The sequence below is a fragment of the Phoenix dactylifera genome, chromosome 11 (genome assembly GCF_009389715.1).
Source record: "Phoenix dactylifera cultivar Barhee BC4 chromosome 11, palm_55x_up_171113_PBpolish2nd_filt_p, whole genome shotgun sequence".
Lineage (NCBI taxonomy): Eukaryota > Viridiplantae > Streptophyta > Magnoliopsida > Arecales > Arecaceae > Phoenix > Phoenix dactylifera.
Window position 1 is genome coordinate 25,160,456 of NC_052402.1, and position 27,612 is coordinate 25,188,067.

The 27,612-nt window shown below is 38.1% G+C and overlaps 1 protein-coding gene across 1 annotated transcript; it reads right to left on the reverse strand.

The window, feature by feature from the left end:
* Window positions 1-64: 64 nt before the first annotated feature.
* LOC103710517 lies at window positions 65-27,612 on the reverse strand. Its single transcript, XM_008796260.4, has 22 exons — window positions 27,058-27,612; window positions 25,716-25,778; window positions 25,238-25,309; window positions 24,991-25,098; window positions 24,801-24,881; window positions 24,424-24,477; window positions 24,189-24,314; window positions 23,984-24,073; window positions 23,714-23,833; window positions 23,512-23,628; window positions 22,931-23,047; window positions 22,612-22,668; window positions 22,193-22,267; window positions 22,017-22,094; window positions 12,420-12,571; window positions 8,049-8,298; window positions 7,393-7,516; window positions 6,671-7,017; window positions 4,791-6,543; window positions 2,960-3,210; window positions 942-1,035; window positions 65-396 (listed from the first exon to the last, which is right to left on the reverse strand). Exons 1-21 carry the CDS (start codon window positions 27,301-27,303, stop codon window positions 964-966), a joined length of 4,353 nt encoding a protein of 1,450 aa, XP_008794482.2. The 5' UTR covers window positions 27,304-27,612; the 3' UTR covers window positions 65-396; window positions 942-963.

The following is a 27,612-nucleotide window of genomic DNA, read 5'->3' on the forward strand; positions in this document are numbered from 1 at the left end:
TCATCTGCATGCGCATGGATGGCAACATCGGAAATGCAGAAATCGGTCACATACTCAGGAAATTGGAATCGAGCAACAACAAGAGACATGCATTAGTTTCTCCACAAGATAACTTAGGATATATAAGGAATATCTGTTGGCCTTGGCCTCTAGAACGAACTGGTTCAGAGCACAATCCCATGTATGTTACTCATGGCCCTGGAAAGATACAGGGAGTGTCTCATTAAGAATACACAATATAGTCAGTTTATCTACTAAAAAGCATCTTATCATGTCTTTGACCCTCAACATAAGAAAGAAATAAAGATGAAGAAAACAAATGCCAGTGCTTTCTTCCCCTTCTTCGTTCGGTTGCATGCTCTGCCTCTACTTCTTGCAGATACCCAGCTGACAAACCTGGTTGGACAATAAGCAGTTAGTAATTCAACCCATCATTTCTTCCTCATATACAGTCAGTTCCCTAACAGCTGTGCACATAATGCATGCTCAAAGATCTCGTTAAATAGCCACACAGACCATGCACCTGATCAGAGGGTCCATATTTTGGATGACACTGGTAGTGTGTGTTTTTCGATATGTGAACCTATGCATGGTATCTGGTATGTGGTTCACCCCAGAAAACTGCACAGCCCGATGCCCATTATACAATTAATAATAGATGTTGAAGATATTGCAAAATACGTTTGAAAATACAAGTTTCTGACCAAGGAATCTAAGACTCGGATACAGAAAATTATATCCAATTACATCTCAGGATGACTGCAGTTAACTAAGTTCTATAAGGATAACTGTTTTTAGTCACTTAGCTGACCAGAACTGGATAATGAAAGGATACTTGTAAGAATGAAAACGGGAACATCTTCCAAAAAGTTAATTTGTTTATCAATCTAAGCAAGAGCTGATCATGTATTTTGCAGGAAAATCAAAATATATACACATACCTAGCACTTAGTTATGTCTCAATCAGTGCTTTCCCTGACTTTTAGTTGCGGAATGGCGCGTCAAAAGTTTCTGGCTAGGAGTTACATGATCATCCTGTTCCCATGGAAATGCGCATGGAGAGTAAATGAGTAAAAATCATTTGGATACTATCAAATGCTCTTCAAAAATATATCGTAAAATTTAAAAAAAAAGATGATGGAATGAATTATGTCAACATCTGATTATAGCATGACAAAAGGTACAACATAAATCATTTATGATACCTAATACCGAGGCAGTGCGCTTGGGTGCAAACTGAATATATTACTACCTACATCTGTTTCGTTTTGCTCCTTCCCAAATCTAGGAACATTTTATGCAGAATAGTGGTTTCCAATCCTTACTTCTCCTTTAGTAAAATGTAAAATTAATCCCTACTCCAACTAGATTGTCTTCATAGAAATAGTACTACCTGGAAAAAGCTACAGATACCTATAACAGTAAAACAGAAACAAAAAGATGATATTGCCAACATGAAGAAACACAAACTGACAACTGATACAACGAGATCCAAGCATTCATGGGTACATTACCTGAAGGTTATTTTCTTAATCTACACCACTTCTAACTTCTTCCTAACAGGATTAAACTTTGTTTTATGCAATAAACAATATATTAAAAGTAATTCCATGAGATCCAAGCATAATAAATCATCACATACATAAATGTGCCGTTCAAGGTCCGCCGTACAGGTACCGGTCGGCGTACCGGTGGCGGTCCGGACCGGTACGGTACCGGTCCGGTCCGGTACGTACTGGCCGGTACCGGTACCGTACCGACCGGTACGCGGTGGTTTCAAAAACCACAACGCGAGGCGCTGTGGTTCTATAAAAAAAAAAATCGTACCGGTCCGAACCGGCCGGTACGGGCTCCGAACCGGCCGGTACGCACCCGTACCGGCCAGTTCGGCTAAAAAACCGAAAAATACCGATTTTTTAGTGGTTCCGGTACCGGTCTAGGACCGGACCGGTACGGCATTCCATGGTGCCGTTTCATGTGTCAAGCAACATTTTAAGTAATATACCATGAAACAAAACCATGCTATGCCTTAACAACAAATAATAAATTTAAGATATTTAAAATACTGAATTGTAACAGTATGACTAGAAAATGATGAACATAAGTAAAATTTCATACTTAAGATACCTACACAAGAATAATTCAAATATGAATATACCAAAAGAAAAAATCTTATTCATATGAACTTCAGTTGTCACATGTTAATAAAGTAAAACAGAACAAATAACACATTATATAATAATCTTTTTGATAATATAATTTTTTTTTCCTTCAAATGGCTGTTTTCCTTCTTGATATTCATATACACTTTTAAATTAATTTTTTCTGTTATGGATCCTTCTTTGTAGTTTCTAATAAAATTAACAACACATAAAAATCGACAAATCAGATTTTTGCCAAAATGTAGATAAATGCATGAATTAATGACATATGAACTAATAATAGTGTGATGTCTCCTCATTAAGGACAGGAAGATGATTTTCACACTTCTATTCATGTAGAACAATGATTTTGCATCACCAACATGTTTGATCCTAAGATCAGGCCTCCAAAAGCACATTATACACATAAAAGGAGGCCAAAATAAGCCCAAACTGCCAAAAAAAGTAAGTAGGGTCCTTATCAGTTCATATCAAACCAAGAGAGACCGACATGGACCAGGAGATTGATATGTTTGAAACAGCAGTATGTATCATATAATATGAACAGACACGTTAAATTGGGTGCGTAAAAGTGGAAAAAAGTTACAGCAAGCATTTCCTACCATCAGCTTGACAAGCAAGCAAGGTGTTCTCCAAGTTTGTTGCATGCATGCATTTTACAAACTAAATTAAAAAAAAAAATGAAAGAACCACCATGTTTCAATTTAAAAAATTTAACTAATCGTTGCAAAACAAACAAATCATTAAAATATAAAGCCTTTCAGGGAACAACAGCTAAACAGATAGCCAGAATTTACCTTATACAGAGAAGCTGCAGATTCGGACTGCATCATTTGATTGGGAACATGCCCAAGGGATTGAAAAGTATCTAGGGCATCCAGTGTAAGCTGCCAACCACAAAGAGCTAGAGTACTGCTGGAACTTGAACCACTGTCACTTTCACAACCAGCAGCTGCAACATTTCCATTTACCCAAGGGCAATATCTGTTGTGATGCTTAATCGGATCAAATTCTCCAGCTCCTGCTTCATAATCATTTTCTCCATTTGCTGTTCCTACAAAATGAATAGCAGAATATTTACAAGCACTATGATCAGAGGAGAAAGTCAATTATCATGCATAAAAATGGTGACAACGGACCAAGAAAAAACCCCTATTGTCTCTTTCAATGAATATTGGACCAGCGCATCTACCTAAAAAGGCGCACACATTCTTGCAAGATGTGAAAAGTAGATATCATAGAAAGCCCCAAGATGACTTCACATGCAAGCACCACCTTAATTGACTTAGACTATCCAGACAAAAATCTAATAAATGCCTTGATAAAACACATAAAAGTTTGTAGATATTTCTTATATGATATAGAGATTTAAACTCTCTGAAGCTAAACAAGAGTATCCATGAGAGTTCTTCTAGCATTAGCCACAACTCATTTATAGTCAATCTTATGGTAATTCCTGAGTCACACAAAAACAGTGATGTTTTAGTGTCACATAACCTGAAACAATTCCTTGACTTAGAAAATCAAGCTTGAATTGAAGATGACAATAGAAGAGAGATAAGGCAAGTCATTTGCGATTAAGGTTTAAGACTATGATAACACCAAGTGGTAATACAATTATAATAACACTAAAATATAATCCAAGTCCTTCGTGAATTCTTAGGAATTTACAAATGCAGAATAGTAGATGAAGACAATAGTGGCACACATTAATCAAATGACCAGTATAGCCCTCTCCGCGCAGAAGGGAAAAAGAAAATAAACATCAAATATATACATGATATGGTTCAGAGACAATAGGCCAATCATGCACATTTAATGATGGTTAAAAGTGATAAATCCAATTAACACAAACAAGATTTGCCATTTCGATACCGGACCCCGTACCGATGCCACAATAGCACTGTGTTAGTATAGTATGGTACGAGATCATTTCGGCATACCGAGTGTTGGTGCGCCACCCGTACCAAGTACTGATATAGTACGGTATGCTCCGTACCAGCCCGAGACATTTCGGCATACCGAGTGTCGGTGTGCCACCCGTACCGAGTACCGATACGGTACGGTATGCCCCATATCATCCGATTCGGGCTGGTACGGCAAACCATGAATACAAACTAGGATAAACAATCAAGGAATTGTGGAGATTTGACCATATCTAATTATATCAAAAAGAGGAAACCGAGCCCATTAGAATGTCATTATACTAAAAGAAATTGCCATTAGTTTTTTAAGCAAAACATTATTTGAAGGAAAACATTCTAATGGCATATTACTGTAAAAGAATAGAGCCCAATTGCTTAGCAACTCCAATATTCCATATTTATCCCTAATTGATCTTAATTTTACAAACTGTCCTTCAAAACCTCTTTGAATTCTTGTTAAATCTCAAATGTTTTCTTCCCCTTCTAAATGTGCACCTACATGTATGTGTTTATCCCGATATCCACATGCTGGAACTTGCTTATGATATTGATCCAAGTTGAACATCTGGAACTTGCTTAAGACATCAATCCAAGTAAATATTATGCACATATCCATCTAAGTACACATGTTAAAAATATCCCTGCAAGATAGTTTAAGAAAGTTCAAAATGTTTATGGAGAAAAATCTAGCAGACGAAGATACCTGATCCTAGGAGTGCAAAATCATCAGCGGCAGATGCCTTGCCAGTCTGAGTCACCTCCTCTTTGGATGCTTCATAACTGGAATATATTATTGCATTACAAGAAAGTGAAGGACGAGCACTGCTATCCTGACCCAAGGTATGGCTAATCTTCTCCCCACTTTCAACAGAATCAGCTTTGGTTGAACCATAAGTTTTTGAACCACTATCAGCTCTTCCCACCGATCGAAACATCATTTCTTGAATATCACCAACAGGATCCTCTCTACCAGCTTCTTCTGGAACAAACTCATCCATTAGTCCAGGTCCTGGAGCTGATTCCCCAGTCTGCCCCAGATTCCCGGTGATTTCGGTGATCGGTTCTGCATCACCAACAACACTATCTGCTCTATGCACAGAAACATCAGCTCCATGGATTTCAGCTTCATGGCTCGCACCCATACCAACACTCCCTCCACTAATTCCTAAACTAAACCTATCCCTAGCATAAGCTGTGACTGTTTCTGCATTTAGAATTTCTTCCCCCTCATTTGTACTGCTGCCTCCCATTTCTCTGGCAATACTTCCAGCAGCAGGTTGTACACAAGTGCTTTGTTGTGCTTGATTACTGTAATTTAAATCCAATGCATCATTCATGTCAAGGTTCCTCTGCATGCTTGGAGAGGGAAATTGAACAACATCAGCATCTCCTGGATAATTCTCAACACTTTCCATAGAATCTTCCTCAGGACTATGATAAATCGTATCCATTGCAATAACAGAGGATGCCCGAGCAGAATCTCTTGTGGATGGGAGGCCAACAGCTACATCACTCCCTTCTTTAAAGGAATCAACTCTATTGACATCTATATCTATATCAAAGCATAAATTACGACTAGGACCCGCACCAGAAGAATCTATCCTGCATGATGGATGGTAAGATTTAAAGATATCAAATCCACGAGCACGTTTAGTGGGGCCATCTGAATCCTGTGTGCCATCATCAACTTCGTCACCATCACGGTCAATAACAGTCCCTTCTATGCTGTCAACCTGTTGATTCCTGTCCTGGGGTCTGTCAACTGTGCTTCCGCCTTCCTCCAGGCAGCGTTTCCTAGTGCTCGGACCCCGTGACTCATATGAAGCTGCACGGTCACCAACTTCACTTCCAGTAGGCTGGCCAATCATTAGATCTCTCCCCATTCCGCCGTTATCAAAATGTTCAGATGTTGCCGGAATGCCAGACTGAATGGATGGTAACCCTCCGGCCATTGTGAGGTTCAAATCCACACCAGCATTTGATAGTGATTTCCCCTCATCAGTTGTTGCTGCTTCATCACGACCCTCTATCTGTCCCTTCTCCATTTCCTCAGCAGCAACCCATCCATTGATTGCACTGGCTGCACTAACTCCACGTGTCAATGCCAATTTTTTGCCCGGATCAGTATCAGCATTAGGGCCAAAACGTGCAGGACGAAGCACAGTGCAGAAATCCCAGATTCTGACAGTAGCCCCACATAAGCTGCAATCTAGTAATGGAGACCTCATGTTGCGCCAAGATTCTTTAGCAGACTTCAACTTCTTTCCAGCATCCTTCTTTGCCGAGACAGAGAATGCATTCTTATTAAGTCGAGGAAAGTGACAATGACGAAGTTCATCTTCAGCTGGGCCAACTGGGCACGCTTTTCTAGCAGACTGAGCTGAATTCTCTTCAAAGTCTTGAACATTTGGAAGCCATCTAGGCTCCCACCCACATAAGCTTATAAGCTTCTGCGCCTAGTCAAAAATAAATGAAAGTGAAGTAAATTGAAACAAGTAAAAGGCTGCAAGTCTAGATCAAGCAATGAAGTAATGAGTGATAATAGCAACTTGCAAAACATCAAGAAATGATAGAACAGCATACATGAGAATGGCTACAAAAGGCATCATCTCGAGATATTTCTAACCCTGGTGTGCTATCTGCTTTACAGCCTGATTCCCCAGATAAAAATGTATGTGGTTGTGATAGAAGACGATCAATTTGATTGCTCCTTGTGAGCTTCATAGTCTCAATTGCAGATGAAGCTATTACAGGAAGGGAATGAAATTGCAAAAGCCCATCACACCGATCTTTATAACCCCCAATAAGTGCCGACGGAGGACTTGGAGGGAACTGCACCAAGCTGTCAGCACAGCAATTTCCTCTCCAAGGACATGTAACTTTGTGGCCTGCATCAAGCTGTTCTGCAAATGCTCCGCCAGCATGATCGACTATAAATAACATAACAAGACAGCACTAGTAAGTTGGCAAGGCTGCCTGAAATGGTTGGCAAGGAAGGAAGGAGGAAAAATGATTAACTTTATGCTAAAATAGAGCAAGAATGCAGAGGTCAGTCCTAAACGTGACCTATTATGAAGTGATAAGGCATCAACAATATTAGACAGCAAATTGCATCCTAAATATCTATTCAATAATATTGAACAAGCTGTTCTGCCTTAAAAATTCTTGATTCATAAATTAGTCAAAGTACAACTTTGCGATCAGAAACTTAGATCAGTAAATGAAAACCAGAGATATCCTTCACAGCCTGGTAAATGCAGCTGGGGAAATTATGATACAGATTTAGCATCATGGTACAATCATACCTTCAGACGGTGTCCAGGATGCTACTGTAGTAAACGTGAGCTGTGCACCACATGATTCACATTCAATTCTGTCCATATCAGTGTTCATCCAACCTCTTCGGGCACAAGCCAATGAGCTGGCTGCCTGCAAGTTTTACACATTAAGGCCTTCAAATACAGAAAAACAGGGAAAGTGAACATACTTAAAACAAGAATACTGACATGAATATACACAAAATATGGATCTGGTTGCACAAACTGTAGCTGAAGATGCTGACATGTGCAAACATATCATATTTGAAGACAAAAGTGCGCATGCATGTGTATACATGAGTGCGTATATAAAAAAAGGTCTACCATTGGTTCAGAAGATATGTTTCCATTTCAATACCAATGCATACATCTTTATTTGCATACAAACCGCATAATCAAGCATGTACACATACATAATCATATATCAGAAAACTTGTTCCTCATAGTAGTGTCCAGGCATCATTGCAAGCAAGTATTTATCAGTTTGACACTATCTAATATAAAAATATTAAGAAATACATAATTCACATCAAAATAGTGCTTATCAATGCATGGATTAAGAAAAGGAAACTCGCGAAGGAAATTACAGATTATGTAATCAATTTAAAGCATACTTGAAAAATCAGGCCAATATTGGCACTAACCTTTGGTTTCGCAAACCAATTTGAAGGATTAAATGTGGAGAGACGCCGAAGTAGATCTCCCCTTTCCCATGGTCTGCATGAAGGTTGTGAGCAGCCCAGAGCAGAGCCACCAGCATTTGTGCTCAAAGAAGTCTGAAGGGGCTGGGGACCAATAGAGGACAAAGGACCTGCTTTGGAACCATGTGCACTACCCTGCCAATCTATGCTGGCTACATTGGTTGGAGCAGCAGATGAGGATGCTCCAGCAGAGCTGAGGCATAAAAAGTATCATGCTTTGTGTGAGCAAGAAGAATAGTGTGATAAGTCATGTATCCAGAATATAATCCAAACATAAAGTACATCTAGAAACTAGTACCCTTTATTGCATGATAATGGTTTTCCTTCCTGTATCACAGGGAAGGAAAAAGAAAAGAAGCAAACTAGCCTGTAAAAAATTGGGCATTATCAATTTGTCACTCAAGCATTAGAGGACCAATTTTATGTTGAACAACTCCTCTCTTGATAGGGAACAAAGATCCTTCCCTGAGTCGACTGCACCTTTTGTCAGCGTTCAAGGAGTCAAGTTTCAGGTCAACCAAAAGATCAGATATTTTGGTTAAAGGTCAGAGAGTCAAATTTGTATGCTAAGATGAGTCAAGAAAATATCTCATTGTAGTGGACTGCTAGATTGATTAATACTGCATTTCAGTCAACATGTCAAAGCTTTAATTCAGTAACCTAATATTAAATTAGAATCCATAAGGATGAGTAAACAACTCTCCTGGGTTAATACGGTGCCCTCAGAGAGCAATTTGAATAATACATTCTAATATGAATTTATGCAGGATAAAAAAAAAGTAAATTCAATTAAATTTTTAAGGTGAATCTTCTAATCCAACATTTTTCATTTGGAAAATGCCAGAAATATCCTTTTTAGACTAGATTATACTTTCTAATGAAGTCGCAGCTTTTACACAAACTAATACTGAATCAATAGCTTATTTCATATTTGATTCCTAATGGAAAACGGATTGCTCTAGTTTGCTAAATTATTGTGGTAAATGACCTACGATCCCTTATCTGTAGCTTCTACTTCACATGGCTTCATCCTGGCTCTACAATCTGCATTACTCCTTATAAACTACTCTATAACCAAGAAACCACTCCACAATACAACCAATAAGTACGAAACATGTCCAAAGGGCAATAGAGATGAATACTCAGGAATTCTCACACTCCCAACCAACAAAAGATGAGAACTAGACCATAATTACTAAACCAACTCAAAAAATCATTTTGCTCCCAACGTTGGAACCATGGTTCGCGGTTCCCCCACATGGAGGTTTTAATCTAGGTCCTGGCTGTATTAGTACCAGTTCAGATTCAAAATGGGACTAAAAGCTCAATGGTGGGTACTTTTGTTTGTTTTTTACAGCAAACAAGAAACTGGTTTCAATTTTAAGAAGGGGCACCCATACAGACTTTTCTTTAACTCACTTATAAATCGAAACTATTACCTGATGTTTTTGACAGTTCAATTTTACCATGTAGAGATTGTTTAAAGGGATTGAAGTAGATGTTTAACTGTTCAGCATAATTTTGCTATAAACAGACAGGTTAGCTTCACTAGAAACTTCAATTATTTTGAGTCTAAAGAAAGCTACACTTGTCACCTTTTTTCTACTACCACATTTATAGTAATACCTTTCCCTTTATTGTCCCTCAAACTTTTTTCTTTCTCGCCCACATTTCAAGCCATAAGTAGTGTTACATCAGAGCTTAAAATATCCAACCAAACTAGGTCTAAAGTATGAACTATACCACATTCCACAGTTTCTAATATGGTATGAATACAATTCTGACAATAAGCAGAAAGAAGCATTCATGAACTCCACCCCTTAGACCACTAATCTTATGAACCTAAAAATAGCCCTCTTTCAACTCTTTTTCCTAATTCTCTGTTTAAACTTATCCCGAGTACTGATCTGGAAATAAAGTCTAAATTTCTTCTCAAGCTAATTCTTTCATATCCAAATATCTCGCCATCCTATTCTTAGAAATTAACCTTGTCATCAAGGGAACATAAACTCCAAAAGAGCGCACGATAACATTCCTTCAAAGATCGAAAACACAATTTAACATCTCTTACTACATACAACAGTAGTAGCCCTGATTTTCCAAAAGAAATATTGAGTTAACTTCATTAAATCAATTCGCAGATGAGTAACGGTTCGTTAATATGCAGATAACAAATGAAAATTGAACTCTAGAGCTATGGACATTGCATAGACAGGAGAGAAATAAGAATTGTTTTATTGGTGTGTTCTAAGTGGTTTGAAGTTTCAGCTAAAATAGATTGGTTTCAGCTTGCCAATACACAAGAACCCCCTTTGTCGAATATCAAGTGATGTTGGCAAGTTTTCTTGGCCAAAGCCAACCAAAACATATCGAAACCCCTCGACAGATTGAGTCCTCGGGAGAGGCCCTTAATACAGCACTTTGTAAAGATTAGTGTAAACAACCAAATACAAGACATCATCATCTAAAAGAATAACAGCTTGCTTCATACATAAACGAAAAATATGTTCTATAGACACACGTGTTCAGTGCTTCACTTAAAAAATATCAGAAAGATCTGCCCAAGTTCTAGATGTTCAAAAGTTCAAAGAAAATTGATGAAGAAAAAGACTTCAATACACTAGGCATCTAAATATTCACAATTGCCAGACACAATGAATTTGCGATCAATTTTACTTTATGATTTTCACTTAGACACAGTATACATTATGATTTTTATATAGAGAGAGCATCATTTTCAGCTTACAAATACCAAAACTAAACAAATAGAAAAACCTATAAAACACAAGATGCCCAAAAAGTTTGTGCAAGAATTTATAATGGCTTCTTTTATTTTTCTTCAAATTTTCATTCTTTTAAGCTTCCCCTCTTTTTATACTAAATATCTAAAACATGGAGCAAAAATGACAGAACCAGAACTCCTAATGAAATGAGTTCTCGAACCTTCCTCCGCATTGTCGAAGAAGCTTCAGCGGGGCAATATTATTCATAGCATACCATCCCTCACTTTATATGTCATCAGACTGTTTATGTTAAATAGGAAATCTTAAGCCTTCCCGACAACCATGCTAGTTTAGCCTTACGTTAGCTTGGAATCTGCAGCAAGATTTCTACAAATAAAGGCCACATGGAATGGGACCATGGAATGGGCACAAGCTAGCTGGTACTTTGATGCAGCAACATAAATAAAATGCTCGCTTTTGCAAGTTCATACGATAGGTGAACCATTGACAAGTTAGAGAAGACCTACAAGCTACTTTTATCACCTAATGTATATTATAGCAGGATATGAAATTTACCTTTTTCCTTTTGAGAGAGAGAGATGGGGAAAACTCAAACCTACATTTTATTAAGAGAATGCAACTTAGAGAGAGAGAGAGAGAGAGAAAGAGGGAAGAAGTATCAGCTAAAAAGTAAAGCAAGCAGAGAAACAGACCACTTAAGGAACCCCTCAACATAAAAATATCAAGATGAAATAACAAGGCATTAAACTCATCAGTAACTTTATAGGGAACCACCTCTGTCTAGTCAACCACTAGCAATCGAATTCTTTGCAGCGTAACCTAAATTTTTTGCAGCTGTCTTAAAGAACTTACTTGCACAAAGAAAATCAATACTGATTAGTCGACATATCAGATTCTAGCTATAACAATGCTTTCACTAAATATATCACTTTAGAAACCTCATTCCGTGGAAAGAGCACTCATAAGAAATGCATTTAATCTAAATAAAGAAAGCTCTAAATCCGGCATTTCCATTAAAGAAAATGTCCACGGTAAAATTGTAATGACATCTCCAATAAAAAAAAAAATGTATCTGATTAAACATCAATTAAACCGTAGAAGCCCTATACGCCACCAGCATAGCTCCTACATGCTTAATCCCCGATTCCCCCATCAAAATTAACAGTAACTACCTGAAAAACAAACTTTTTGCAGTTAATATCTCAAGTATCCCGCAACTTTTGAATCACTTCCCATTAAGCCACTCACATCCTCGCTCAAGTTAATCAAACTAGGGCTTGTCAATCCATCACCTAAAATTTCTTCAAAAAAAGTCAAACCAATCACACCTAAACACACGAAATACTCGGTACCAGCTACATATGACCGAGCTACCTTCACTTCTAGGGTTTTGGGGCAGGAAAACGGCAAAAACCGAGATCCCTGCCGTGGAACACGTCTTGGGGCCCGAGTCCCGAGATTGAGGCCAGAAGCAGCAGAGATCAAACAGTAATTTCACAAGAATCAAGAAAGTCACCTCAAAAAGCAACGCCTCCGAGAAAGAAGACCGAGAGAAAGAAGCTGGTGTTACCTCGCGGCTGGAGTCGGAGGAGGAGAAGAAGACCTAGCGAGCACGAAGGGATCCACCGTCCCCGAGCTTATCACCTCCTCTCGCATCCCGCGCTCTCTCTCGCTCCCTCTCTCCCTCCCTCGCGTTTTCTCTCTCTCGGAATTGGGGAAAAGCTAAGCGAATCCCTCGGCACGCTCCCCTCAGGTGACTTTATACCGCGCCGCCCACAGATGCGGGAGCGGTTTGATCGAATCCTCCCGCGCACCTCTTCGCCATCTCCACCGTAAAACAGATGGACATTTGTCTGCCAATCAAATTTAACCGTCCAAGCATGGCGTCGACGACCCGCGAAGGGGAAATGCATTCGTTTCATTTAATAGATTTTGGATGGCAGGGACGTCGATTATTGGATTGTAAGGCACGGCTGGATTGACCCGTGACCCAATCCGACCCGTCTCGCTTAGACTCAATTCGACTCGATTTAAAGAATCTATGGAGCTGGATCGAGTTGTAAAATTGGATTCATTCTATTTTTCAAATCAGGTCTGAATTTACAAAATTCCGACCCGACCCGACCCGACTCAACCCAACCCGTTTGATTTTTGAAGTAATTTTGGATTTCCAACCTTACAACCTGGCCAGACCCGAATCTGGTACATCGTTAGGGCTTGTACGAGTGCTTAAGGGTTTCTAACTCTTTATTCCTCTAATTTCTTCTTATGTTAGAGGACGAAAGAAATGCAAGAGACTGACTTTTTGTATACTTTCGAATGGTATGAATTTTACATTAAGACTTAGGTTGGTTATATTAAATAAGAACATTGATCCCCTAAGAAGGAAGTTCATACTAATAAAGACAAAAGAGAGTATAATTTTGCCATGTGGAAGAAGATAGATTCATGATGAGTCCTTTGCAGCTGTTGAACTTTGTCATATTTCATTATCAAAACTTTATTCCTTATCTTGGCCTATACAGGCTTTTCTATTAGTATGTTTGAAAAATAATAGTAGACGTATTCTAACAAATTCAAGAGATATCACTGCTGAATAAAAAGTATTAGCATAGATGCAATTTTTTTCTACTCAAAAACAAGTATTATATATATGAACAAAAAAAATTTCTTGCAGCTAACAAGGTTGAGTCTATCATTATTAGGTTAGTTTGTAATAGTATCAATCCTTGATGCTTGGACACTTTCACTTGTATAGTCGTAGTCTTCACTCATTGCAAAAAAAAATTAAATACAAAGAATGACAAGTATAGGAATCCAACCCAATCCTAATCTAAACCTGACCAGGACCCGATTCGAACCCGAATTTTTTGGATTGGGGCCGGATTATACATGGACCCGACCTGACCCGAATAATCCGTTGGGTAGAAATTTTAGTCGTGGACTCAACCCAACCCGACCCAATCCAATCTTCTATTAGGTTGGATCTGGCCCAATATTACAACCTGAATAAAGAATCGAGTTAGGTTAGGGTTATTTATGACCCAGTTTGATCTGACCCATTTGCACCCTTATCGGATCGGTATAATGACGTGCCCCAAGAGCGAGGTATATTTGGCAACTTGATTAGGCCCTTTGAATTATTAAGCATGTGAACGATACACAGGAGGGCAAGAGGATATTACAATCTAGCCCCGAGATCTGCAAATGAGCTGCTACATCCTTTTTGTACCCCTGTGATTGCACTAAGCATAACCACCCATGCTATCTGCTCACAGATCCACCAGGGCGTTGATTATGCAAACCATCTGTCGTCCGGTTCTTGGTTAGCCAAGCTGATAGTTATGATCTGATGGATGTCAAATCCAAGCTATATCACTTGCCCCACACTTCTAAATTTGAGCTACTTTCCTTGGCTTGGGTGAAGGAAGTAGTTGGTGAGCTAATTTGACTTGGGTCAAGCTATTTGGTCCGATCAAGAAGCTTGTAGAAGCAGCATTAAAAGTCTAGCGGGATTTCCACGACATCGCTTTGCCTTCCCATGGAGCTCGTTAGGCTAAGGAATCGATTAGATGCCTAGATCTGAGTTGTTTAGGGCTCTATATAAGGAGGCAGGCTTCAGCAACTTTGCCTTATTTGGAGAGTTTCCAAGCCTATAGTTAGGTCACATGTTGCTCGATTTAGGCTCTCCAACTCCTAATAGGCATCCCTAGCTCGAAGTAACCGAGCATCATTTAGGCCGGCAGGCTCTTCCTCCCCCACCTTCTCCTTCTTCTTCTTTGCTTTCTATTGGTTCCTGGTTGTAGGAGTCATGATGAGTGACTCAAGTTCCTCATCGGGTCAATCTTTTGATAGCTCGGAAGCGGCTTAGCAGGAGATCCCTTATGGCCTAGGTACTGAGGAGACTGTCTTGGACCAAAAGGACTTAGATAGGTTTAAGAGAAGTTGCTTCATTTCCTATTGCGTCTCGCTTAGGTTGACCAAGGCTGAGGGGAGGGCCAACTGCCTTGGTCTATCTATACGAAGTATCTTTGAAGCTAGGCTATGGTTCTCCTTGCTTTCTTTCATCATTCTTCTTCTGGACTAGTTTCGCATTGTTCCCACCTAGTTAGTCCCCAACTCATGATGGATTATTATATATTTCCTTTCTTTCCTAGCTCTACATGGTCTCCAACACACCGCTCTTCAAGACTCTTTTTTATCTTGAAAGAGCACCCTTTCAAGTGTGGCTGGTGATACTGCTGAGCTCTAAAGGGTTGTTGTTTGTTTAAAAGTAGTCCCTCTTCGGCCCACAGTTGGAAAGGTAGCCTCTTCTTTGTCTTGTCCGAGCAACTCTGGGGATTCAACACGGGTGTTTCAAAGAAAGCTTTAAATCAAATCCTAAGCCTCTCTAATGACAAGCAGAAGGAATTGTAGGCCCCATGTCATTTCGAGGTTGCTTTCATCTAAGACTCTAATGAACATAGGGCTGAGTGTGGCCAGGACTTAGGGTAGTGACCTTCATTATCTTTCATTATCCGAGCTATAATTGACAAGCTTTCAAACTTGTATTTTTTTTTGTATAGACATGGGATTGGATAAGACATTATTAACGAAGGCTATTGCTGCCAAGCGGAAGGCAGCTAAGCACAGGTCAGCTTTGCTTGCCAAGAAAGCTCGAGCTACCTCGACTTCATAGGTAGGTCAGGGCACAACTACAGCTCCGTAGGCCAAGACGCAGCTCGAGGTAGAGATCTAGCCATCTCCTCAGCTCGTTGCATCATAGGTTTTGCCTCCTCCTCAACCCACGACATCTGATTCCAAGATCCACAACCCTGGGTGGTCAATGAAGTCCTTGAATTCTATGTTGATTGACACCCGAGTTGCACTGAAATTAGCTCGAGGTATTATCCTCCTTAGAGATAGGAGCAAGATGGAGAGCAACTTAGTGGGCGCCTTGTTTGAGGGGCCTTCATGGTGGTCTTCACAGTAATTTCCAAGTTGTGCTCATTGATTTTTTTTTTCTTAGTTCGATCTCGTCACTAACTTGGTTTCTGTTTGCAGAATGCTGCCCTAACTATCCTGATATAGGAGAGGTGTTGAACCCTATGGCATCGTTCTCTAGAGCTCAAGTAGATGCTTCGCGAGGCTAGGAAGAAGGCGCCAAGTCTGAGGCCAAATTCAAGATTGTGGAGCTTAAGCTGGAGGCCACGAAAGGTCAACTTGAGGCAGCTCAGCTCCAAGGTGCCGAGTTTGAGAAGGGGCTACGGGCAGCAGAGCTTGGGCAGCCATGGCCGAGGAGAGGATCCTTCGAGCTGTGAAGGAGTATAAGGCCTCATTAAAACACTTAAGATAATTTCACTAACTATAGCAACATATTAAATGAGTTTTAACTTTTGTGATTTTGAGGAACGATATACAGAGCTCTTACCCTCTTAAAATATAATTATCTATTGTTGCAATGAATACTCACTCCATTTATGTTTGTTTCTCAGGATCAAAATTAAAAAAAAAAAAGAAAGAAGAAAGGATAAGAAAGATAAGTTCCTGTCTTTAAATTTCTTCCTATATTTTGACAAATTTAGTACATCTGTTAATAAAGGTTTAAAGATATCTTACAATAATTTTTCACACCTTGGTACATACTAGCCTAGGAGCTATTTCTCAATCGTGAGCCCACTACCATTTTGGAAAACATCAATCAATAGATATTGATTCATCTAACATTGAACCCTTTAGTTTTGAAACTAGTCTTTGTTCATGAGATTTTTCTTAGTCCAGTCATGATGAGGCCAAAAAACTAGTTTGAAATTTGATAACACAATCAAATAATAGTTCAAGTCATATTAAAATAGTTTTAGCTTGCTTGCAGCGATCCATTTTGTACTAGTAACTAGGCACATATACATAGGGGGAGGATATTTCCAGCATCAATGAAGAACTATGAAACTACTTAATATTTTGCATGGACCACGACTGTTCTCCTTAGTGGATCCCAGACTTCCTCCTTTTATTTTGCATATTACCTTGTAACACTTTACATTCCCTGAATGGACTACATTAATCGAGCAAGGTTTAGCTACTCTATCTATAGGATAGTTGCTATTTAGGTAACCCTTATATATATGAAAAAATATGGGTTTCATCACATTTTACTTTAACTATAGTTACTACCCAAATTTAAAATTTCAAGTTTTTAGTATATGTATGCATTTGATAGAAGGTAATGCATGTGTAGAATCATATGACAGAACACACCTAAGTCCAAAGCTTGAAATCATCTACATTATTTTAAAGTCAAGTTCTTGAGAGTAGTAGTTGGTTTCTACCAATATTTGTGCTCTATCATAATGGTGTAGGCACAGAGAGAAAAGGTAATACTTAATCATATAATCAATGCATTTTGCATTTACGGCCTATATTACCAAATTAGATATAAACAAATGGTGCATGAGTCCGAGTGGCTACCATAATTCATACTTTTTTGCATCAAATATGTTAAACCGCCGGTTGTTCAATAGAATTGTCTCCTTTATTGACTTCTCTTTTGATGTTTGTTGTTGAGAAATATCACAAACAATTTTCATGCAAAGCTCAAGGTCTTTTCCAAGTGAGGCTAATATATTTGCTTCATATTCCTATTTTTTGGCATCTCTTTCTTGGTGGATATTTAATAACCATCATATGATTCATTCTCTTGGACATCTTCAGTGTTTGAGTATCTTAGTTTATGTTATGCTGTTACCTTGTTCCTTGAAGTCTTGTCCTTCTTATCAGAAGTTTTTAGATATCGAGCTACTAGGTCTCTAGAAGAGCTTTCTTTTGCCTCCAGATTTCTCTTGTCATGCATTCTCTGTGGAACCAAACACCTCGAAGAAGGGGTTACATCCTCTTGGATAGCATCACATTATTGTTTAATCTCTTATACCATGGCCTCAAATCTTGTCATCTTTAGTTTGGCATTTGGAATATTATCGTCATCATTGTCTCTCTCACTATCAATAGTAACTACTCTCATGGAATGCTTTCTTTTGGGTGCAGGAGTTGATAGAAAATTCTCGGTGTATCCCTCACCAATCACCATCATCTTCCACTCTATTAATATTCCTTTGGCCGAATTATATTAAGTTAGAACTCTTTTGAGGACTTACTTCAAAAGAGTCATGTTGGGAAGTAGGCTCGAAAGTCAAGTCGGTTTGAGCTCGGGCCTAACTAAATTAAGTGATACATTGGGCGGAGAACAGCCTGAACATGGCTTGGCCTGTCCCTTGAGCAGGTCTAGATTTTATCCTGGAACATAGGTTTTAAGATTTTGCTACAATGTTCCTTTCTATCTATCCAAGCACATTCTTTGGACTGTTGATTGACAAAAGAATAGCTAGGATTATTAACCGGAAGCATGTCTCTTTCTTGTGTTTTTTACCATCGTCGGAAGTTCTCTGCATCCAAAATTCTAGGCTCTAATATCCTATATCCCACTTAATTCCAAAACCCCCCTACTCTCTCTTCTCGTGCCCTCTTTTCCGCATCCTCTACACCTCCTTCGCTGCCACCCATGACCCAATTCATAATCTTCTCTACCTCCTTCATTGAGTAGAGATAAGAGATAAGAGAGAGGGAGAGAGATTGACGAAAGCAGAATGGCATTAGGAAAGCATGCGTACCTAAACCTAGGGTTCTTAATGAAGCTTGACATGGAGGTAAATCTCCCCTATTCGACCCGCATGAAAAATAAGAATTTGACTCCTATTTAGATCACCACCTAGCAAATCCTCCAGGAGGCTCGAGAGCGGCAGGAGCCTCAGAACCAACCACATCACAAGTGGAAGGCGTTTGAGGACCAAATCCACCATGTTCGATGGCACACAGGCATTTAGGTCAAGTACGCCATCTAGGAGGAGTTCTAGAAGTCGAGCTCCACATTCTGAGAATTTTAGCTTCTTCAAGTTTATTTCTACTAATGATATTTATTTTAGAAAAAAAAGAGTCCTATTAGAATTAGGAAGAAGAATCTGACCTGAATTGTGCAAGAGTGGATCTCACCATTATAAATAGAAGCTATGTACCTCATTCTTTTTATGATCAATGAAAGAAAAAGGGACTTAATTTCGACTTTTGCAATTCTTCCATCTTTTTTTTTTGAGAGACTCGAGTTGAGCAAGTTGAGAAAAATCTTTCTTCTCTCTAATCAAATCAAGTTTATATCAAACCATTGGTCCTCTACATCTATGAGGGCCTTAGTTCAGGGTCTAGATGTGTGAGCAATATAAACAAACAAGAGAAGGGCTATTCGTGCTTCAAGTACATTGAAAAATAAATGCGAGTATAGCGATTAGTTTTTTCTTGATGGATGATGAAATGAAGGGACATCTCACACAACTAAAGAAAAAGATTGCCCAACTCATTGAGATCATCTCTAGATTGGCGATATCTTCAGCACAAACACCAGCAACTCTTGTTGCCAGTTGTCTTCTACGTATGAAGATGAAGATCCACAATCCAGCAAGGAGGATGAGCAACCTATGCATAGTCTCTCTTTTCAACCCTTAAAAGTTAAAGCTTGAATCGAGATCCCTTTATATGATGGGATTGTCGATGCAGAAAAGTTAGATAACTAGCTTGAACAAGGTACAAGAGCAAGATCTGTCATATTAGGAAGCCGAGTTGCGGACCAAACTTCGGAAGGCCACAACTTGGTCATACGACGATTGCATGAGATGACCTTTTTTTTTAAAAAAATGGTTAGTTTTTTTGAGATCTATACTATGGCGCCATGCCTTTTATAGAGCAGCGTCCCTATAGATCAAGCCCAAATTTCATTATTTGGGGTTTAAAATGGGCCAGTCAAACCAAAAAAAAATTTTGGATAAAACCTTGACCTAGCATATCTCTCCATCCTAAAAGAATCAAGTGGAGCAACAAAAGAAAAAGTTGATGTAAAAGTTGAGATCTACCTTCTGAAAAATTTTAGTTTTTTCAAGTTTATTTCTACTAGTAATGTCTATTTTAGAAAAAAAATTCTATTAAAATTAGAAAGAGGAATCCGATCAGAATTGTGCAAGGACGAACCTCACTATTACAAATAAAGGGTTGTGCACCTTTTTTTTATCATCAATGAAAAAAAAAAAAGGATCTAAGCCCTACTTTCGCAAATCTTCCATCTTTTTTTATTATTTTTTTGAGATATTCGAGTTGAGCAAATTGAAGAAAATCTTCCTTCTCCCCAATCCTATCACTATAATAAAATTAGTAATTATCAACCTAATGCGATCATGAATATGATTTTTTTTAAATAATTTTTTGTTAGAGCTACAATTAGCCATTTTAACAAAAGCCAAATGTCAAACAGAGTCTTTATTTATTAGTCTAATATTTGTATAATAAATATTGTTTTTTATTTTATGTATAAATTTATATCAATTTTAAAAATTAAAGTCAATATTTAAAGCATATGAATAGTGTCATCAGCAATATCACTTCTTTGCTCACCTCCATGTTCCACAAAGCCACCAAAGATCAAAAGATTTAAACTAATATATTGCTATGAAAATAAAGAAATAAAATGATTAGATAAATTACATATTGTACAAAAGAAAGAGAGAAAAGTTGAGATAAGACTACAGTTGGAATGAATATATGCAATAGCTTTACCTTAAAGATCCTAACATTTTTTTAACTATGAACTAAATTGCAAGACCAAGGACTATGTTTGACTACATCAAAACCATATTCTCAACAGGGTTCCAAGTAATTTGTTTCCCTCCAAAACTTTGCCATATATGAAACAGTTGAATATAAGGTTTTCAACCATGCAGGTTCAAGGTAACCCTGATTTATATTCTTAGGAGCAAGAATGACTATCAAAATCCTTTGGACAAGGCTTCAATTTAAAATTTTGACTGGTCTTGCTTATGGACAAGATGCTGACACTAGACTTGATATGGCCTTGTGCCCGAACTAATACAAAACCCAAACTATACAACATTGTTTTCCTCACTCAAACCATAATAGCATGAGATACCATCTTAGTTCAAGAATTGCAATGATCCCCTCTTAGGTGAGTTTAGCATACCCTATCCTTTCATGATTTGACAACAGTTCCTCATATAACGAAATTGTTCACCTGTTACATATAGCAGGTGCTATCCCATCTAGGCACGGAATGTGACTCTGGACCACAACCAAAATGATAAAATCTAATTTACCAATTTAAATAACAGATAATAGATAGATGCACGTCTGATGAGCTGCTTTCATATGGCAGATCACTGGGGCTATTCTCATCGTTGTCATGAAAAACCATACCAAAATAATGCTAAACATTTTGGCTCTGTCGCCGCAAAATATTATGTGAGAAGGAAACGATATCAGATGACATGCTTTTGCATGAAATATTTCAGCCACGGTGCTATACACTTTGCTTCACTTTCTCTTACAAATGTTGATGTCTTGAGGACTGCTGAAAATATAATATGAGCAGTTGTTTGACCATGATTATGCCCGTTGTTTGAGACTGCTCTGCCTAGGGGGAAGATAAGTTTGCAAAATCCCAGCAAAGATGGAAAAGAATTCAAAATAATGACACATGGTGCATGGGAGAACATGCCTTGGAGAGAGATCAACATAGTCAGAAGCCAGAGTCATTGTAACATATAACATCAATGAATTTGAATATTTAATGAATAAATAGTGAAAAATGCACATTTAAGTTCCTCACAATCCAGAAGGCAACCTGACACAACAGCAGATGCACTGCGAGAGTTGATAACAAAAGCCATCAACATAACGTGCTGTGGCTGCGGTTGTTGGATAGTAGAGTTTTGAAGTCAGAAAACCAGAACATTAGAAAGGCTTTATGAGAATGAGTGCCCGGTCTAGTTGAATTTTCCACCTGTTATATTTCTTTACATCCGATTGCTGCCTTTTCTTTTATTGCTCATTTCAATAGCATAATGAACTTAAACAAAATAGAGATGCTATAAAAGCATAAATCATTCATCATATATATAGGCCTCCAGCATCCCCTACAATTTCTGAATGGTCACAGTAATAGACTTGTCAATACTAACACGGAAATGTTGCACCTACCAACATCATACAGACCAATGTCCAATCGACATTTCATGGCCATGAGAATATATATAAGTATTTCACTCACAGTATTTATATTATTAAAATTGAAAATCTAATTTTCATTAGTTCCATTGACTTCTTCTTGTGGCTTCCAGACAATATCTTTTAGGCCTGTTGAGAGGCTATTGTAAACCTGGACAAAAAATAAAAATGTCGCCGAAGTAGATTAGACGATATCTCAAAAAAACCTGGACACAATAAAAACCTGGCTAGTACAGTTCTTCCACCTACCTTGTGAAATTCAAGGGTGTCGCCCTTGGACTTACGAAGCTCCACCATGTATAATGAAGGCGCTACTTCGAAAACCTTCAGAAGAAAAAGGAAGAAGAATTTCCAGTTTTGTTTTGCATAGCATCATCAAAAATGAATGAATAAAAAGAATTATTACATAGGTTGACTCCACTGGACAGTAAGAGTAGTAATGTATTTCCACAAAATGTTCGTTGAGGCCTTTAGCACCTCAAGATGCACACCAGGCATGTCAAGATACATGCTGGCAGCATTAACGGATTTGCATGCATCTAAGGCTGTTTTACATCTAAATATTTATTGAATGGCATCTGCAACTAGTGAAAACTTGTATTCTTACTGACCAGCAGATTCAACCCCCAGCCCAAACAACACATAAACAAATGATCAAAGATCTGTACCTCTGTGGCAATGGCTAAATGACCTTTCCTTCCAGTTTTCTCCCCTTTGAGCTTTAACTGGTATACATGAAAATTGCATTTATAATTATATAGAACCAATGAGGGTTGAGTCCAAATAGTATTGAGTGGAAAAATGTAAGAAAAAAGTTGTAAACAGCGAATATGCTATCAACGAATTCATTGACTCAACTAGCATAAAAGCCAACAAAGTACTGATTCACATATAATATATGGTTTTAACTTGATGTGAGTTTTAACTAAGAAGGTAATTCCTTCCAAACTGGAAGTTAAATTGGGCCTACGACTGTGGAAAGCAGACCTTGTAATTTTGTTTCTCTACATTGAATCCCAGAGGCGTGGCTGCTTGTTCAATTTTTGAAAGTATCTCATCCGCAGGAAGTCTTGATGCAAACCTCGTTTCACGTTTAACAGTGCCCTGTTCAACATTCTTACAGTAAGTCACAGATTAGAGAGAGAGGTGGAGGTTATGGAGGTCCCAACAACTTGCCAATGCTTAATTAGAAAAAATTCAGTCCCCTGTATTAACAAGCATATGGGTCATTTTGTTGGATATTGCTCTGCAAAGGCTACAAATTTATAACTAAATGAACAACAAAATCCACGGAGCAGATAGTATCAAGCAGGGTAGCCTGTAGGAATGATGCACAATTATAACTACTAAGAATTTAACATGATGCAACACACAAATGCACTCAAATACAAAATAAAACAACAAAAACCTCTACTCACTTGTTTTATATGATAAACTAGGTATACTTCAAAGTTCAGGGTTAGATGCTCAGAGAGTTCAGAGGGAAAAAATAGTTTCTCGAGTAGGAAATTAAGCAAACTAGAATCAATGGATAAGAAAATATGCAAGCAACCAAAAAGACAAGTTACCATTTGTTTCTCAAAAAGGGTGCCAAGATTGAGACCCTGAGATGTCGAAATAAGCTCAAAAGCATTCATTAAGGCTGGCGCTGCTTCTCGTCTCTCAACAACAAGATTTGCAGAGTCCTGCACAAAGAAGAACAGAAAGCAGAAAATGCAATCTTACACATTTCAGGAATATCAATATCAGAGGAATATGACCAAAACTTACCCCAGATCCACTGAAAATTGCATCCACATCATCAAGATTAACATCTGGTGCTTCAAAAATTGGTGGTTGATATCCTTTTTTAAACCATTCATTTTCAATGACTTCAGCAATTGTAATGCGCTGCAAAAAGCCCACATTGTATCAGGCAGATGAAATTGAATAAGTTGACATAACAGGTTTCTTGTGTGTGCCATTTCCAATGAGAAGTAATCCATGCCTAGGTATCAAAACCTCGAAAGGTCAACATGGTCTTGGAGCAACATGACTTACAGTCAGGGGATTGGGATCCAAAATCCTCTTGATAAGTTTCTTTGCACTTGTAGAGAACCAAGAAGGACATGTGAATTCTGCTTTAAAGATCTGCATCGACGCTCCAAACAAGTCAGCAATGAACTTTCTTCAAACAGTGATAGACTAGTGCAAAGCATAATTAGTTAAACATCATATCAATAGAACATCTGTATCAAAAGCTCACCTTCTTATATAAAGACATAAGATTGGGGTCTTCGAAAGGCAAGTGACCTGCCATTAAGACAAAAAGGATGACTCCACATGACCAAAGATCTGCCTTGGCCCCATCATAACCTTTGTTATTAATCACCTAAGGAAGGTCAATCCAATATCAGAAAAGAAATAATGAACCAAAAAAATGGGCAAAAATAGTTAAGAATTTAACAAGTCTGTAAATCTCAGCCTTGTGTGGATTATACCTCAGGAGCAACATAATTTGGAGTCCCACATGTTGTGTGAAGCAACCCATCCTCCTGCAGTGGAAAGGTTCAGGAGAGTTTAATATTCACTGGTCTAAATTCTTTTATGAAAGATCTACTGAAATTGATCCTTTGCTCAAGTTATGTTTCAAGTGCACAAAAGCATCACATACAAAGGCAATCATAAAATTTATATCATGTAGCAAGAAATGCCTAGCACAGATATGAGAAGTTAACAACAAAACAAATCATATAAAAACTTGAAATTCCTAGTACACAAAAAGTGGAAACAGAAACAAAAGGAAATTATGATCTCAAACAAAATGAATCTGTCCATACTGACAAAACGAGGTTAGAATGAAGAATTTTTAACTTACACGAATTTGCTGAGGTAATGCACTTAGTCCAAAATCAGAGACTTTGAGCACCCCTTTTGAATCTAACAGCAGATTCTCTGGCTGTTTTACCAAAACCAATTTAGAATGCTCAGTGAAGTATTTGTTAGTACGAGCAACGATCATGAGATTCAGCAATCCTACTAAATTGAGGGGGAAAATCATCTTTTACCTTTAGGTCTCTGTGGAAGACACCTCTGCTATGACAGTAGTCTACAGCATTGATTAGCTGTTGAAAATACTTCCTGGCTCCATCCTCCTTCAATCTTCCATGACAAGCCTAAAGCAAAAACCCTGGAACATCAGTATCAAGAACACCAGGAAAAACAAAAAAACAAAAAATTAAAAATTAAAACTCAATCAGAACTACCACAGACACCAGAAAGTGTAACCAAATGTGATACTAATGAACATCTTACAATTTTGTCAAAGAGCTCTCCCCCAGTTACAAATTCCAAAACTATGTATATCTTTGTCTTGCTGGCCATCACCTACACAAGCAATGATCACTTAAACAGCTATAAAGCAGGTTATTGATGACATGACAGACAGGTGGTCATGAAGAAAGATGCAAACTAAAGCCCCAAGTCACAATATTGTTATATATAACAAAATAACACAAAATCCAGGATACATATTTAACATCAAGAGAAAATGGTAAATATCAGATACAGATACTCCACAGACGATTGACAATATGTAAGAGATTGAAAAACTTTATACATAAAAGATAAGCAAAGTAAATTTTTTCTCAGCAAGCCAGTTTTAGAATATCAGGCAGCATTTAAAGGATTTTCTGCATCCAGTCCACCAAAGTTTTAGCTGGAGCCCTGGTGGATAGAGAACTGCCAACACAATTTTATGAAAGTGCAAATGAAGATGAGATTTAAGACTCACCTCATACATCCGTATGACATTTGGGTGTTTTATCAGCTTCATGGTTGAGATCTCACGTTTTATCTATAACAAACAAATTAGTAGATATTGTTAACCTGTAAGACATGGAAGAAAATCTCTATGACTGAATGGCTACTTAGTAACTCATCCACAAGAACTTGGACACTTTAAAAAGAGATCCATACATAAAAGTAATGGGTCTTTCAAGAACAAGGTTAGATTGTACTTTCTGAAATATCATAACAGATACAGCTTAAGTATAAATGAACAGACTTATAAATAACACAAACAGGAGAGACTGGAAAGTAGAATTGGAAAGTGTGTCTCTTGTTGTTCTTTTTCTTTAACCCATCTATCAGATGTCAAATACAGAGTACTGCAAGAATACAGCACTTACAAGATTTGTACCTCAATTTAATGAAACTATGCAAGAAAAAGAACTGATCTAACTCAAAATTAATCCTTGGGAAGCTTTCATCCCTCAATTTTCAACGGGATACTGTACTGACAAACATAAATATTGTTCGTGAGAAAGCTGACAATATATGACCAGGTAAGAGAAAGAAAAAGCAAAGAAAGAATTATATAGCAAAGAGAATCCCTAGAAAAAAATGAAATATGTATAACTAATAAGTAATTTTCTATTCCGGCTGTTCTTACTGATTAAAAGTAAAAAGTAAAAAGTGTATGCAGATAACAAACAGATGATCACCACGTAATATATTTTCCAAATAGAACAACGAAGAAAAAACAAATAAAAAAACAATTTAAAAACAAATTATTGTCCAGAAAGCTTTAGTGAATGGCCATTCTAAAATAATTATCTTTCTCTTTTGAAACTACAAAATCTTTTTTCGAGAAATAGCCTCTTCAGGACAAACACCAGATCGATTATTATCAAAGCTTGACAGCCTAATTGATTTCAGAAGCTTGATTGCCTAAGAAAAGAAAACAAAGATCTTACGTCACGAAAAAAAATGAAAACAAATGATATTAATCACGTAATCTTTTCTATCATTTTTAAGTCGGTATATAATATAACTAAAGTCCAATCGTAAAATAACCAAGGCCAACAAATTTAACATAACAAAGCATACAAGAGAACTAAAGCGAGACACTAATCATGAAAAGGATTAACGAAAAAAATTAAATCAATACATGACAAACCTATAAAACAGAGCATCAGGAGAGGAAAAAAGATTTGGTTTTTATCTTGACTTTATAGTAATAAAAGAATCATAACCAAGCATAAGCTAAATCCTCCCATCCTTTCAAAATCTAAAACAGAAATCCAAATATAAAGAGAAAAGTCGAGGTTTTTTTTTCGGCAAAGAGGCCGAACCTGGCCGATCATCTTGTGGCGGAGGATTTTCTCCTTGTCAAGGATCTTGATGGCGACGCTCTCCCCCGTCTCCACGTTCCGCGCGAACTTCACCTTGGCGAACGTCCCCTCCCCGAGCGTTCTCCCAAGCTCGTACTTCCCCACCCTCGTTCTTCCCACCGTGCTCATCTTTGTCCCCTGGATTCCAACCCTAAAGTCCTTCGACAAACCAAATCTTTCTCCTTCTCGTCCTCCCCACCTCTCCATGGGTCAAGACCTCTTCTTTTTGCAAGGCTGCCACACCTGCGACTTTACCATCTTCATCTCTCCTAACACCCCCCGTCCAACCTAACCCTAACTCCGGCGGCCGAGAGATCCGGCGAATCTAAAAGGAGACAAAGATTTGCCCGGCGGTCGATTGGATCCGATAACCACCATTATATCGCGTCTGTTTTTTTGTTTCCCCAGATCTGACAGTAGGCATCGCTGTACTTGTACCCCAAGGGACGGTTGACCAAGGCTGCAAATCGGTGGGATTAATTCGTGACCCGTCTGACCCGATTCATTCTATTTTAG